This window comes from Camelus dromedarius, chromosome 18 (genome assembly GCF_036321535.1).
Source record: "Camelus dromedarius isolate mCamDro1 chromosome 18, mCamDro1.pat, whole genome shotgun sequence".
In the NCBI taxonomy this organism is placed as follows: Eukaryota; Metazoa; Chordata; class Mammalia; order Artiodactyla; family Camelidae; genus Camelus; species Camelus dromedarius.
In genome coordinates, this window is record NC_087453.1 from 45,087,217 (window position 1) to 45,102,185 (window position 14,969).

At 50.4% G+C, this 14,969-nt stretch overlaps 1 protein-coding gene across 2 annotated transcripts in view; it reads left to right on the plus strand.

Annotated features, from left to right (window-relative positions):
* Positions 1-14,969, plus strand: part of CFAP61 (cilia and flagella associated protein 61) — a 258,634-nt gene that overhangs the window by 148,192 nt on the left and 95,473 nt on the right. For both annotated transcript variants that reach the window (XM_064475921.1, XM_064475922.1), the window contains exon 19: positions 10,809-10,907. In XM_064475921.1, coding sequence (XP_064331991.1) covers positions 10,809-10,907 — 99 coding nt within the window. The remainder of the gene's footprint in view (positions 1-10,808; positions 10,908-14,969) is intronic.

Sequence of the window (14,969 nt, forward strand, 5' to 3'; positions counted from 1 at the left end):
TCATCACCTGCCTTGCGGGGGTGCGCACCCCCACGGTGGGGAGCAGAAGCTGGGCAGGGGAAGGACAGTGGCACAAGAACCAGGGTGGGGGAGCTCCCTTGGGGTAGGGGGCGTGGAGGAGGCAACCACCACTCTTGCTGTGGAATAGAGGGCAGTGAATGGCAGGGAAAAGGCAACACTTAAGACACTTTGCTGTGAATTGTCTGTGTTTCTCATCATGCCCAAGGCATCAGGTGGCAGATCTGAACTATTTAAAAATTGCGGTTCTCACGATTGATAGGCTGGGCTGCCTGGCTCTCTGGGACAGAAAGGTGTTGACTTGGACAGTGGTGTTTCATGTACATATTCTTTTTGTTATTTCTATTAATAAGACTTCTTTAAAACCCCAAACACTGGTTTTTGGCGGAAAGATCTTGGCCCCCTCTGCTGTGGTCCGCCCCACCCCCCCACGCTGAGGTGCCCTCACAGTAGGAGCCCCACCAACCATACCACAGGTCTAAAGAAGGCCTGGATCGACAGCCAGGAGGGGAACCTGTCTCATCCGTCGAGTAAGTGCCGTTTCCTGCAGGAGAGCTTTGCAGTGAAGCCGGAAAGCTCTTTCCAGAAAGCAAGGGGCCTCCTTCCGTGTAGCTCAGCCGGTCATGTTTGTACCAGTTGCCCTGCACACCCGCTCTAGCCCTGCTGAGCCCCCCAAATGGAATGCTTGGACTATGTCAGGCTTTCTAAAAAGAAATATGGAAATGCTACACCAAGAAAGGGGCAGGAACCGGATCTAGGAACCTGTTGGGTTTTCTGTCCTCTTTACTCAAAAGTTGGGTCTGGACTGCAGCAGGACCAGCGTCGCCTGGAAGCCTGTTAGAAATGCAGAATGTCAGGCCCCGCCCCAGTCAGTGTCCTAAATAGACACTGTAGACACTGTATTTTTATTTATTTTATTTTGTTTATTTTAAGTAGAATAGCTTCTTCCCTGTCTCTTGGGCATCAGCTCATGGAGCTGAAGCTGCTACCGTTTTATTCTGTTTCGACTGGTGTCTCTCTACACTCCCGTGTGTTGCGTCATCACTCCGAATTATGGAGCAGCTCCTTTTAATCCATCACTTCAAAATCTTTCCTAATTCGATTCCGATGTAAAGAATCTGTTGAAGAGCCTGTAAGCGCGTCCCGGGATGGACGACAGTGTCCGCGCGCAGCCCCGGGCGGTGTCCCCACGGCCCCGGTTACGAGGCGACGATGCGCTTCGTGCGCGGAGAGCACGGCGGGCGGGCGGGCGGGCGGTGCCGGCCTCCCCCGGCCTCCGCTTCCACCGCGGGAAGACAGCCACCAGGTCGCGGATCCCTCATCCGGTGGGCGTGTTGAGGAGCGAGCAGGGCACGTCTGTGTGCGAGGCTGCGGCTGCGGCCGGACGACCGTGACTCGTGCCGCCGGCCGCGCGGGACCACGGCCCCCGGCGCAGCTGCCAGGCCTGGCTGCGGCAGCCGGGCGCTGGCGGCTTAATTAGGCTTTTTATCTTTACTCTGGTCCGAGGACATCTGAAGCCTTCAGTGTGGCCTGTCACTGATTAGGTGGCTAATTAAATAGTCCTCGCTTCCTTGCTGATCTCAGAGCTAACCCCCCACGAGCAGGTTGGTGGCTGTCACTGCTCCGCACTGTCGGGCTCTGCCCATGGACTGATGGGCGTGCCGTCTCTCCCGCTGCCCGTTTGGTACCAGGGAGAGGCAGGATGGCGACCAGGCGCATGGCACGTGCCTTGGAGCCGGCGGAGAGCCACGGGGCGGGTCACATCGCACCATATTGTCACGTTGGCATCACCATGGGGCCTGTCGGGGCTGATGCAGGGGCCCCTCTGATGGCCTGGGGGGCCGGGGAGTGGGGACAGTTTTGTGTCAGGCTCAGTGCCCCAGCGTCCCCAGGCAGAAGGACCTGAAATTCTGCCTCCAAAAAATACTGCCCAGAACTCTGCCTGATGTCGCTGATCATTGTCTGGTTTCCTAATCTGATTCCAATATTTAAATGTACAGGCAGACTTTCTTTTATTGCATTTTGCAGATAATGCCTTTAAAAACCTTTTTTTTTTTTACACACTGAAGGTTGTGATCGCCCTTTGCTGTCAGATGATGGTTAGCATTTTTTAGGAAAAAAGGTATTTTTTAGTCAATACGTGTACGTTGTTCGTTGAAATGTAATGCTGTTGCGCACTGAATAGACTACAGTGTAGCGTAAACATAACTTTTGTATGCCCTGGGAAACCCAAAAAACTCCCGGGACTCACTTCATCGCGATATGTGCTTTATTGTGGGTCTGGGACCGAACCCGCAGCGTCTCCCGGGTGTGCCCGTCACTAACGTGAAGTGAAGGTATCTTCATTCGCGGACGTGATTCGCTCCTGCTCACTTCCGGATGACTTTTCTCATCTCCAGGGACTCACTTTGCAGACTCCCAGAACAAAAGAAAAGCAGGCCTCTGTGAGCCGGTCAGACCTTTTTTTGGAATCAGCTTATTGTCACTTTTTATGGGCTCGCTGTGAGTCTCTGGGGTGAAGGATGTTAAGTAGGTCGTGCGCTCTTCTCGATGGCACAGAACAGGCTAGGGCCCTTGCATCGAGCCGCCGGGAGCCGTCCTCTCTCGGGAGAGTAGCGCTTGGGGCCACCGTGTGACACCCAGACTGGGCAAGGCCGTCTCCTGAGCCGAGATTTCACCTCTCACTGTAGTTCTCTGAAGACTCCTTTCAAACAGAGCTGACCAGGGTCTTCCTCACACTCCCAGCTGAGTCAGCTTCCCAGACATCAGGGTTTATGTTGATTTACTCTCCCTATAAACAACAGATTGTGACCATTCCAGATTCTACTATTCTGTACATGGGGGGGGGGGTGTTATAAAAAGACAGCTTCCTGGGTCCCTGTTACAACTCAGTAGAGCTGGGCTGGGCCCTAGGAAGGTATATTTTTAGCAGACTCTCCAGGTAATTCTGACCTGCAGCTGGGTTTCATAGCCACTTATGTAGACATTTCCGCAAACCCGCAGTCTTACCTGTAAGGAAACCTATTTCCTCCTGTGACTGCTCGTTGTAACTGAACCCTTTTTATGGGCTGGTTTTTCCCAGCCATATTTTCTAATTCTCAACAAATCATGTAACTTCTAAGACACATCATTACTTCAGGGCTTGCCAGGCGTAATTATTACCGTATCATTAAACATCGCATAGCTGAAATCTTCACTCCAAGTTGAGAGCACTTACATGCTGAATTGGACCTAGCAGAAGGCTTCCTGCTTAAACTGTTCACCAGTAAGAATGAGGCCCAAGAAGATGTGTCTGCCAAGCTTGAGGAGACCTGCCTTCGTGGTGTTAGCAAAGCCTTCGTAACCACCAGCATTTGTGCAAAACGGAAAACCCTCCCTCAGCTTCCCCGCCCCGACTGGAAGCGGTCTTACTTGCTTCTGAATTCCCACGATGCTTTCTTTTCCCAGCCCCGTGGAATAATGGATTTCGTCTTGTACTTTGCCATCTCCTGTGTGCGAAGGCTGTCTGACTCATCCTTTATAGCCGCTGTCTTGTATATGCTCCAGGGACAAGTGTGAAATATTTTTGCTTCAAATATAGCGAGATGAAAACATCATACATCTTTTCCCATAAGTCTTAAGGTAAAACTCAGTTTCATTTTAGCCTTTTTTGCCAGAACTCCCAAGTTTTCTTCTTATTTGTTCAATAGACGTTTCAAACATGACACTCATTTTCTCTTTCAGTAAGGATTTATATTTCACTTTGATTCAGAGATACATACGCTTTTCATCTGAAATCCTGACTCCCCAGATCTTCCCCCCAACCCCTTACCCTGGCTACCAGCCCCTGCCCCAGTTATGCCCAGTTGTGCCTTTTTGTCGGGTCCAGTGCTGACTCGAGATTCTTGCCCCGGGACACAAGCCTGGACTCGGGCAGGCTTAAGAGGCTTGTTCCTTGGCCCGTTTCCCCAGGCTCCGTCCCGGTTCCTACTGGGGTCTCAGCAGGGAAGCCACTCAAGGTGGCGCCCGCCCCAGGAACACTCCACCCCTTCTAGAAGTGCTCAGAATCCTTGACCCCACGCCTCTGTCCCTCTGGTCTCCTGGAGGTGCCCTTACCTACAGCGTCGTGGCCACGAACGCAGCTGCTGTGTTATTTTTACTAACACAACAAAAACGAAGTAAGTAGCCAGCGATGTCCAGAAATCTCTTTTGTGATCTAAGCAGGCAAACTAGTGCTGAAGTCAGTTAAACACTTTTCAGGTAAAAACTACATTCTCTTCATTGGTTCTATGCTTGTCATAAACATTTCATTGTGGTTTGCTTTGCCCTGTATTTTCCCTCTAATGTTGGAAATTCATACAGCTCCTGACTTTTATTTTGTGTATTTTTTGTTGTTCTGAGTGTTTTTATGTGCTTTCTGAACTCGTCACCTCTGTGGAGATAAAAATCACTCCCACGAGACGCAGAGAGTCCATCTGCCATAACTCCTGACTTTTCAATCCTATCATTTTATCATTAATTTTGTGAAATTGTGTGGTATCATTCAACCAAATTAAATCTGAGTTATTCTTGACTAGTAAAATGCACAGTTAGGTAGAATGTCTTTCTTGAGCTGAGATTTACTGTCACTTGGCAAGTATTTTTGTCATTGTTTTGAAGAATTCAGAAAGCAGAGATTTTAGTAAATTAAACTGTAACCTTTAGATTGATGTGGGGGAATTATTTTCCCTCTACATTATCTGTGTGTTCAAATAAAAGCATTAATGAGAACAGTTAGTAAACCCCTTGCTTTGGTTGTCCTTGCTATGCCCCCCCTCCCCCCAAAAGCAAATCAGCAAAAACGTAAAAATGAAACAGAATGAGCATTCACCTCGCCGCCTGGCAGGTTTCTAACGCCCAGAAGGGTAAGCGACATGGAAAGTGTTTATGTTTCTTTTATCATGTTCACCATAAATTGGCCGTGTGCCCCTCTCCGCTTGGAGGGTGAGCATGTTTAGACCTAATTTGGTAGCTGTCCTCCCGAAGCCGGGAGTGAAACGCAATGTCTCTTACTCATTTCCCTGGACACTCTAATCCCGCCCTGCTTTACAAGTATCTTTGAGCTGTTCCTTCCTTTGTATCCACAGCAACGAGAAATCCCCACTGGAATTATCTGCTGTGAAAATGCAGGTGTGCTTGTTTAGTGTTTCATTGGCCCGAGCACTTCACTCCAGCTTTTGTGTGTGTTCCACGACACGGTGACCTCTGATTTCGGAGCAGAGGGCTCACAGGATGTCAGATTCTGCTTGTTTACCTGAAGCCGCCGGCATCAGATCTGAGACCACGCTTTCACTGAGATGCCGCTGTCCTGCGTCTCGTCTGTCCCGGGTCCAGACCCGAGATTCACCCGTGACCTGCTCTTCCAGGCGCAGGAACTTCTCTGAGTATTCAGCAGTAGTCACGATAAAAGTCCTCAGTGTTTCATCTCCATATTTCATCCTCAGAAGAGCTGAAATGCATTTGTACGTTATAAATGCTGTGATTTTTGGACCGATACTCTTAGATTGTTATAAATGTAAGAAATGAAATGTTTGGGTGCTTCTAAGTCAGATTTCAGAGATAACTATCACAGCAAAGATGGGGCTGGAGGAAAGAATGGAGGTGCTGATGGTCGCTTCGTGTAAAGCCGTGGAAGCGGCTGGGAGCCTTCGGAACAGCAAGAGGGTGGGTGTCACAGAGGAGCTTGGGGAGGCGAGGTTACGCCCCGCCACCAGGGCCTGATAGGCCACGCTCGTGAATTTGGACTTCATATTTTGGTTGCAAAAATAGTTAATGTTCATTGGAAATGTTCCACGCAGCAGGCCGTTATCTTAAGCATCTCACAGGTACCGTTTCACTTAATCCTCACGGCGCCCCTGCGAGGCCCCGGGCTCTGTGGCTCCCACGTCACAGGCTGTGGAGCCGAGCCTCAGAGGGGTTAAGCAGCCCGCCCGAGGTCAGGGAGCTCGAGGGGGCCGCAGCCTGGAGGCCGGCCGGGCGGCGCGGCCCCCGAGCCCGCGGCCTGAGCCGCTCTGCCCGGCTTCCGCCGAGGGGCGCGGCAAACTCGGGGCCCTCACGTCCTCTCACTAACCGGTGCGCTCTTGCTGCCGCCCGCTTACAGCGCTGTGCCGGCTGCTGGCCTGCAGCGCAGCCAGCCAGTCCTGCACGGACCCTTATGTCTTCCTTCTCGCGTTCTCATGGGGCCTTGAAAACCAGGAACCACTGAGATTGGATTTAATTTAAAGAGTTTTCCAGTAGCCTGTGTGAGAGCTGGGCCGCAAAGGGAGACTCCTTCCTGGGGGACTGGCCCTGCGGCCGTTCTCTCTGGGCGGGAAGGTTCGCTAAGGCCGCGCGTCCCAGGAACAGTCGGGCCTTCAAAAACTGCTGAGGTAAAAGCGCCTGGACCCGGCGGCCAGTTGTGGGAAGGGAGCAGGCGGGTAAAGGTCTGCTGAGGTTGGCTCCCCAATTTTTTTTTAATTAAAAAAATTTTTAGTTGAAATATAGTCACTTTACAATGTTGTGTCAACTTCTGGTGTACAGCACATGCTTCAGTCATACAAGAACACACATACATTCCTTTTCATACTCTTTTTCATTATAGGTTACTACGAGAACCTGAATGTGGTTCCCTGTGTGTAGGACCTTGTTGTTTATTTTATATATAGTAGTGTGTACCTGCAAATCCCAAACTCCCAATTTATCCCTTCCCACCACCTTTCCCCCTTGGGCACCCACCATAAGATTGTTTTCTATGTCTTTGAGTCTGTCTCTGTTTTATAAATATGTTCATTTGTGTCAAATTTCTTTTTTAGATTTCACACATAAGTGATATGATATTTGTCTTTCTCTGACTTACTTCACTTAGAATGGTATCTCCAGGTCCATCCATGTTGCTGCATATGGCATTATTTTATTCTTTTTTATGGCTGAGTAGTATTCCATTGTATAAATATACCACATCTTCTTTATATAGTCATCCGTTGATGGACATTTAGGTTGCTTCCATGTCTTGGCTGTTGTAAATAGTGCTGCTGTGAACACTGGGGTGCAGGTGTCTTTTCCAGTTAGCGTTCCCTCCGGATAGATGCTCAGGACTGGGATTGGTGAATTGTATAGTAACTGTATTCTTAGTTTTTATTTTCCATGAAATTCAAAAATTTTTATATTATTTAAATTATAATTTGGGACTTGTCAAAGTTATGTTTCATAAATCTTTAAGAAACAAACCTTTTTTTTAAATTGGAGTACAGTCAGTTACAATGTGTCAACCTATTTTTAGTTTTTTAAGGAACCTCCATGCTGTCCTCCCCAGTGGCTGCACCAAACTGCATCCCCACCAGCAGTGCGGGAGGGCTCCCTTTGCTCCGCAGCCTCTCCAGCATTCATCGTTTGTGGACTTTTGAGGGATGGCCATTCTGACTGGTGTGAGGTGACACCTCATTGTAGTTTTGATTTGCATTTCTCTGATAATTAGCAATATGGTAAATTCTTAACTTGAGAGGTGGTCGGTTGCCTGTGCCTTTGGTGGGAGAGAAGGGAGGAGGGGACAGGGCTGCGAGGGCCTTTGTTTGGACACGTGCTGACGTGGGGTGCCCGTGGAGCGGCCGTGTTGGGACTGATGCACATTCGGTTTCTCGGAGAGCTGCAGTGTAAGGGTGGTGATGAAGTCGTGGGGTTGACAGCAGCTCCAGGGGAAGCGTGGAGAAGGGTAGATGGGCTGAGGAGGAGAAGCCGCTGAAGAAAGCAGCTAGAAAGGAGAACCTGGAGACAGTGCTGTCCCTGGCAGCTTGTGCCCTGTCAGGAGCGCCTGGCAGGGCCTCCCCAGGGCCCTGCTTGCACCCTTTCCTCCACCCCTTGCTGCTCAGGGTTCCCGTCAGCAGTGGCGCTTCACCCAGCATTGCTGGTCCCTGGATGACTCCAGAACCCTGCACACACCACTGCTTCGTTCTGTCCGACCCTGGGGAGTCAGACATCTCCTTCCTGCCTGGACCCTGGTTGATACAAGGGTCCTCCCTCATCCCCGCCCACCTTTCCTTTATGAGTCAATGAATAGAAACTTCTGGTTGCCTCCCAGTATTTATTCTGTACTTTGTCCTTGATTTTTAAAAAACCCTGGGCAGTGTGGTTCCTGGAAAAACTACTGTTTTTCTTCGAAAAACCACATTTTCTAGCCTCCCTTGCGGCCACATGTGGCCGTGTCACTAAGTTCTGCCTGCCAACAGAAATATCACGTGAGACTTTCAGGAAAGCTCCTTAATGGGCAGCCCTTCTTAACCCGTTCCTCCTCCCTTCTGCCCGTAATGTGGATGTAGGATGTGACGGCTGGAGCTCTAGGAGCCACCTTGGGCCTGAGGTGACCTTGAGAACAGAGGGAAACACCGAGAAGCAGAGATGCAGGGTCGTGGCCCCTGCAGACACCCTGGCTCCACCTTATCAGCGCTAGGCTGGTTACTTCCAGGTTTCCTAAGTGCAGCGGAAGAGAAGCTTGCTGGCATAGGGATAGGGAGAGACAGGAGGGGAAGTTGAGGAGACGGGGTTCATGGGAGACCCTTCTCTTCTGAATCAGGGGGACATGGAAGACCCCCTTGTAGATGCGTCCAGGGGAGGCAAGAAGGGAAATGGAGGTGGGGGGGTCTTCTTGCCAGGGGGCTGGTTTCTGTTTTCCTTATGATACGGGAGAATGAGGAAGGGACCTTGAAACATCCACAGTGAAGAATGCAAAAAGGATTTGGCTAAAAAGAAGAAGGGTGGAAAACTGGTTCCTTTGTAGATAAAAATTCAGAAAAGGCCCCTCCCCCGATCTTTCGGAGAAATCTCTAATTGCACAACAGCATACTTCAGGGTAAGACAATGTGGTAATTCGGCAATTTACAAGTCATTTGACAAGTGATCCACATTGTTAGATTAAATTATTCAGAGACAAAGAGATGGTTTTTGCAGTAAAAGATAGAGCTGGGTAATTACTAAGCCTTCTGTTCACATAGAGATGTACAAAGGGCCGGCAGATAACTGTGTTATTAGTACAACATAAACCACATTTTGGTCACATGGTCTCCAAAGCCAAAATACATTGTAACTGCATGTGAGTATAAACACGTATTATTATTTGTGTTTTCTGTTAAGTAGTAATAAATCGAAGGCCTATCGTTGGTGTGTTTGCAGACAGGCAGCCAAAGTAGTTGGGTTTAATTGTGACCTTTATGTTATTTGAACATATTCAAAATTTCTGTTCTTATTAGAAGATAAGATGTGCTTGGTTTTCTTTGCATCAAATAAGAATATTCATTCTTAAATGACACACATCCTTAGAGACTTTACAGCAAAACCTTTCATAATATTTAGCTATTTTTAAATGTCAGGTGCAGTTGAGTTTATTACAGCGCCGACGGCGCCATCACCAAAAGTCTCCTGTTTTTAGTGGTTCGTACTTAACAGATTGTCCGTAAATTGATAGCATTTCCACGTTTGGAAAATTTCCAGTCCCCTCCTGGGAGAGGAGGGCAGGTGTTTTGCTCTAACTTGGAGAAGGTTTCTTTTTTGGTATTTGGTTGGTTTAAGGGGAGGTATGAACTAAGAAGAGATTTTTAGGGGAAAAAAAAGTCTTTCTCATCATCCTGAAGGCTAGAAGACGGCTCAGCCCTGAAATGCAGCCGGCTCCAGCTGGAGGGCAGATCTGCTGCAGGAGTGTTTTAAGCACCGAAGGGAAACACGGAGGGAGGGGGTTTCCAGGAGCCTGTACACATGCTGGGCGAGCTGCTTACCGCCTGTCACTGCGGGGCTGGTTCCTAGGGCAGCCTGGGTGAGCGCGGAGGGCTCTCCTGCGGTCAGGGAAGAGGGCTTTCCTTTCTGGCCTTGCTGCTTCTGAGCTTCATGACCACAAATGGACTGCCTACCATTTCCAACCTTGATTTTCTTCTGTATGAAGTACAGGTAACATGAACCTGCCTCCCACCTCTGGTAGAACTCATGGGAGGTTAATCTCCGTGGTGATGCTCATGGGCGTGCCTCGGGCCACAAAAAACCTGATGAAGAGACAAGGCAGCTATGCTCTTAAAAGGAACCCTCTAGAATTCTCTCCCTGTGATGCTGTGGTGTTCTGATTTGAGTGGCTACGTAGATCTATAAGTAATGCAGCTAATGTTGACCCATGGGAATTAGATGATCTTTGGATCCCTGTCAACAATTCGGGGTCTACAGGGCCGTGGGGGCCGGGGTCAGATGAGACACGCTGGCCAGACGGCCCAGGTTCATACCCTGCCTCCAGACTTCCCAGCTGTACCACCTTGGGCAAACCACTCTGCCTCTGCTCCGCATAATAAAATGGGATAGCAACTCTGCTGACCTCACCGCACCGCTGCAAGGGTGGAGTGAGGGCCAGCAGAGCACCTGGTCGCAGGCACTCAGCAAGCTTTCACCGTGGCAGCTCGGATTCCAAGCAGCGCCTCAGAGCTAGTCAGAAGCTCAGACTTTGCATTGGCTATACTAAATTTACCAGCCTCCTTCCAATTTGAGGTTTTATTTTGTTTTACTCCGAGAAGCAAATTTTAAAAAATGAAACAGCGTCTGCCTTTACACAGTCACAGCTTCTGGAAGTTTCTGCCACCTGCCGCCCAGGGCTACCTTCCTTCCTTCATTCACACGGTCGGTTCTCTTTGAAGCTTTGTGCGGGAATTGCTGCTCTGTGCAAAGGAGCAGTGCACAACTGGACGGCACGTGCAGTAAGGGAGAACTGAATTTGAATAAACTTCCCCGTAATCATGCCTCACCTTTCTTTCTTCTTTTCTCCTCCTCAGCTCTCACCTGAAGTTTAGCAACCTCACCCTGATTTCAACGCATGGACTCCCAGGGAAAAAACTTCTGGGCAGTGAGCAACGGAAGTTTCTAGCAAGCGAGTATGAACTCCATTTGCGTTTTTCACTCTGAAGCCGCGTATCCTGGTTGGTGCGCCGTCAAGTCTAGGCTGGGGCGGGGAGCGAGTGGTTCTCCTGGGTTCAGGCCTTCCTTAGGGGACACTGGCAGGGCTGGGAGGACGCCTGCCCTGTTCCAAACACCAGGGACGGCTCTGCTGACCTAGACGCTGCTCCCCCACACCGCCCCCTGCATTCGGGTTCTGAGTGACAGTCCAGCAAGTCCAGGGGAGCTTGGGGACTATCTGCATCAGACCAGGCTCCCCCAGCCCTTCCTAATCTGGGGCTGATCAGGCCGAGGCCTCCTGAGCCGGTCCTTCGTGGCCCCCATCCCAGAGTCTCTCTTTGACAGCGTCCTTCCTAAAAGATGGCATTTCATTATCACACAGCTTCCACATTCACTTTAATTTCCTGGCGCAAAGCGCGGGCACAGGAGTGGTCAGGCTCCCTGCCTCTAGAAACAATGTCCCAATTTTCCCGGCAAGGAGGGAGGAAATTGTTCTCTCTCGGGGAGTTTTCGTTTTAGATGCATGACGAAGGGGTCCTCCTTAACGCTGTGAAAAGGCTTACTTTGCCCTCAAACAGCGAGAAAATCTGCAGCTTCCTTGCCAGAAGCACTGGGCTCATTTTGACCTAATACTTTTATCAGACTATAAACTTTGGTGGATTTGGAGGACATGGTCGGGTGCAGTGAAAAAGGAATGGCTTTTGAGCCAGGTCAATGTAGATTCAGATCCCCCTCCCCCTCCCCCCGCCCCACCCACGAAGGGGAGTCCAGCTCTCTGAACTGTGGGCTTTTTGACTGTTAGACCATATGATAAGCCAAGCTTTGCTGGATTTTTTGGTTAAAATTAGTCTAACGCCAGCTTCTGGCCAAGAGTAGAGAATCAACATGGGTCTCCCCCTGCCCCCATTTCCCTCTTTCCAAGTTACCCGATTCCTTGGAAACGCTGGTGTTAATCTCACACGTCTCAGGAGGAAGCAAATTCAGCCGGCTTGGCAGAGGTTTCCTTCAGTCCCAGGTCAGGTGTGTAGTGGTGAGGACGGCTAGTGTGTGGCCTTGTGCTGGCGTGATTGTGCGCAGGGTCCGCGTGTGGCTGGGTGGACCGTCACCTGGTGTCCCTGCCTCTGTCCTTGCCTCTCCACCATCTCAGCCCGGTTGCAGAGCAAGGCTGCAAAGCTGAGAATCAGATCATGTCACCTCCTGAGCAGCCTAGAACCACACTGTCCAACGTGGTGGCAGTGAGCCGCACATGGCTGCTTTGATTTAAATTAATTGAAGTTACAGGAGATTAAAACTCGGCTCCTCGATTACATTAGCCATAATTCAAGGGCTCAGATAGCCACACGAGACTGGCAGCTGCCACGTCAGACAGCGCTGCTGCCGAACAGGCCTGCCATCACAGGAAGTTCCAGAAGCCCCCCTCACACCTGGCCCTGTCGTGCTGGCTCCTCCGACCTCCTCTTTTACTGTTATGGCCTTTGTTTCCCCGACAGTGGCCGTACCAGCCCCCCCAGTGTTAACATGCCAGCCACGTCCCCACCTTAGTGTCTTTGCTTCTTTCTCTCTTTGCTGAAATGTCACCTTTTCCGTGTGACCTACTCAGACCACCCGATCATTTGCAACCAACTCTCCGGCACACTCCGGTCCTCCTCCTCTGCTCTCTCCCCTGCTACTGAAATCCTTCTGAGTAGTCACATAATCTGCCTTTGAAGCTGTTGACGTGGAGTCCTTCTGCTGTAGGCAGACCCCACGCGGGCAGGTGCTTTCTGCCTTTTGCGCACTAATGAGCCCCGGCATCTGGGACAGTGCTTGGCACTTCGCAGGTGCCCAGGAAACAACGTCAAATAGATGGCAGTTCCCTCCGGAAGACCTGCAGGAGTCCTCTCCATCAGGTGACAGACGGGGCCAACATGGCCAGATGCCTCTGGATGGATGCCTGCGTGTTTTAGCTCTTAGAAGCCTCCCAGTGAGCCAGAAGCCGGTTGCTGCCTTTCAGGTGGCCCTCCCACCCCAACACAGGAAATGTTGTCTGGTCATGGAGTTTAAAAATTACAAGTGCATTGACATCCGTAAATTTAACAGTCCTCGTGCTGAATACAGAGTTGGAACTTTTCCATAACCAACGTTTGATGTATTATTGTGGTTACTAGTTTTTGAAGAGCCAGTTTTTGCCCCCACCCACCCCGTCCAGCCGCTGGCGGAGGTGCTAACGATGTGCTCGGGCTGCCGCAGGAAGGAGGCGGTGGGAGGGGAGGAGGAACAGCAAGCGGGGGGTCCACTAACTGGACGCTCAGCCCGAACACCCGAGAGTTAACCACGGCACTCCGTCTTCTCAGAGTGGTGTCACGGTGCGGCCTTGGTGAGAACCGGGAGGTTCTTGCTGGTTCTGAAGGGTTCTGACGCCCCGACGTGCGGCCTTCAGCGCGCTCACCATCGCTCCCCTGGCGTTCGCTCCTAATTGTGCACCTGGAACTTCGGGCTAAACCTTCCAACCACCGGGTTTGGGGTCCCTGCAACTTTGAGCAAGCAGCTCCCTCTTCACAAATACCCTCTTCCAGGAATTTCCCCATCCCACATTGCTGCCTTCTTCTGCCTCCTTATTGCCCGTCTGCAGAATGTTCTATGAAGACAAGCTTTCACATGACTTTTGAGTCAGGGTCAAGCACACTTGAGAAACGTGAAGTTTCATGGACCTCCCGTCTTTGGTTCCTTCTCTCCCCTCCAGAGAGCCCTACTGGAGACGTTTCTCTTGTCACCAAGCCTTGAGAGGGTCCCTGCCGCGTTAGAATCTTAACGCTCATTAACTCTGCTTAGGAAATAATTTAGGAGAAATAGAGCTTACAGTCTCCAATGTCTAGTTTCACCTACCTGATCGGTAAATTCAAAAAGGTCCGAATGGATTCTGATATCTAAAACAGATAGGAATCACCGACACAGTGACACTGGAAGCTGGGAAATGTCCCCAGTGCGGTAACAAGCTGGAAAAGCAAGCTTCCCCCATTTTCCAATGCTTCTTAAGGGCCCTAAAATCCCAGTGACCCCAGGTGCCAGTTCCTACTGGACAGAGCTTCAGGTTTTTGCCCTGGGGTACGCATTTGGGAATTACCAGCACTGCTGTCCTGCTGCCATTAAAATTAACCCTGTCCTAGCCTTCCCCAATTTCCCCTGAGAACTTTGATCTTTGAGCAGATCCTCACATGACTAGTCCCGTGCATTAACTGTATTTAATTCTCCCCCATTGTGGACGGCTGGCAGTACCGTTCCCATCACGGAGGGCCCGTGGAGCATGTAAGAACAGCCTTCAGTGGGTCTCTCAAGAACATGCGAAATCAATGAAGTCCTTTTTCCCTCTAAGGCCGCCCAAATGGCTCTTTAAAAAGAGGATTTCATCTCACTGTCTGTTATTTTCCTGTGACGGGGCAGCCCCCGATTTTCTTTCCTTATTAAAAGGAAATTTTCTGGGTTTTCAGCGCCGTTGCGTGGAGAGACACAAAGCCCAGCCTCTGTTCGCTTCCGCTGGCCCTGTGACGGGGTCTAATGTGTGTGCATTAGCGGGCTTCTTTCTCAGTGGTGAGAGCAGACTCGTGCATGGATCAAAAAGAAAAAGTGCTCTCTCATCACCGCTTCAGAATCCCGTTTGCCTCCAAGGAGAGTAAACAGGATTATGTGTCATCAGTGTCACTTGGACTGATACCCACCACATACGCGTCCCACCTGACAAAACAGCATCGCAGTCTGTGTCCGGCCCGCGTGGTGCTCAAGGCGTGTCTGGAGGGGTAGTTGTCCCACGTTGAGAGGTGAGGAGACCGTGACATTGAAAAGGCACTGATGCTGAGTCCCTGGGGTCCGGTCTCCTCGGCAACAGAGCAGGGACACTGACCGTGCATGGCCCGGGGACGCCCGTGTGAAAACAGATACTCTTCGGTCTCCAGAACAGGATCAGTAAAAAGTCAGGTATGTGAGGTCAGACCTCCCAGAAAATTCAGGAAACAACCCTCAAGAAACTCTAAATAAACCCAAAGCCACGGGAAACCCACTTTCCT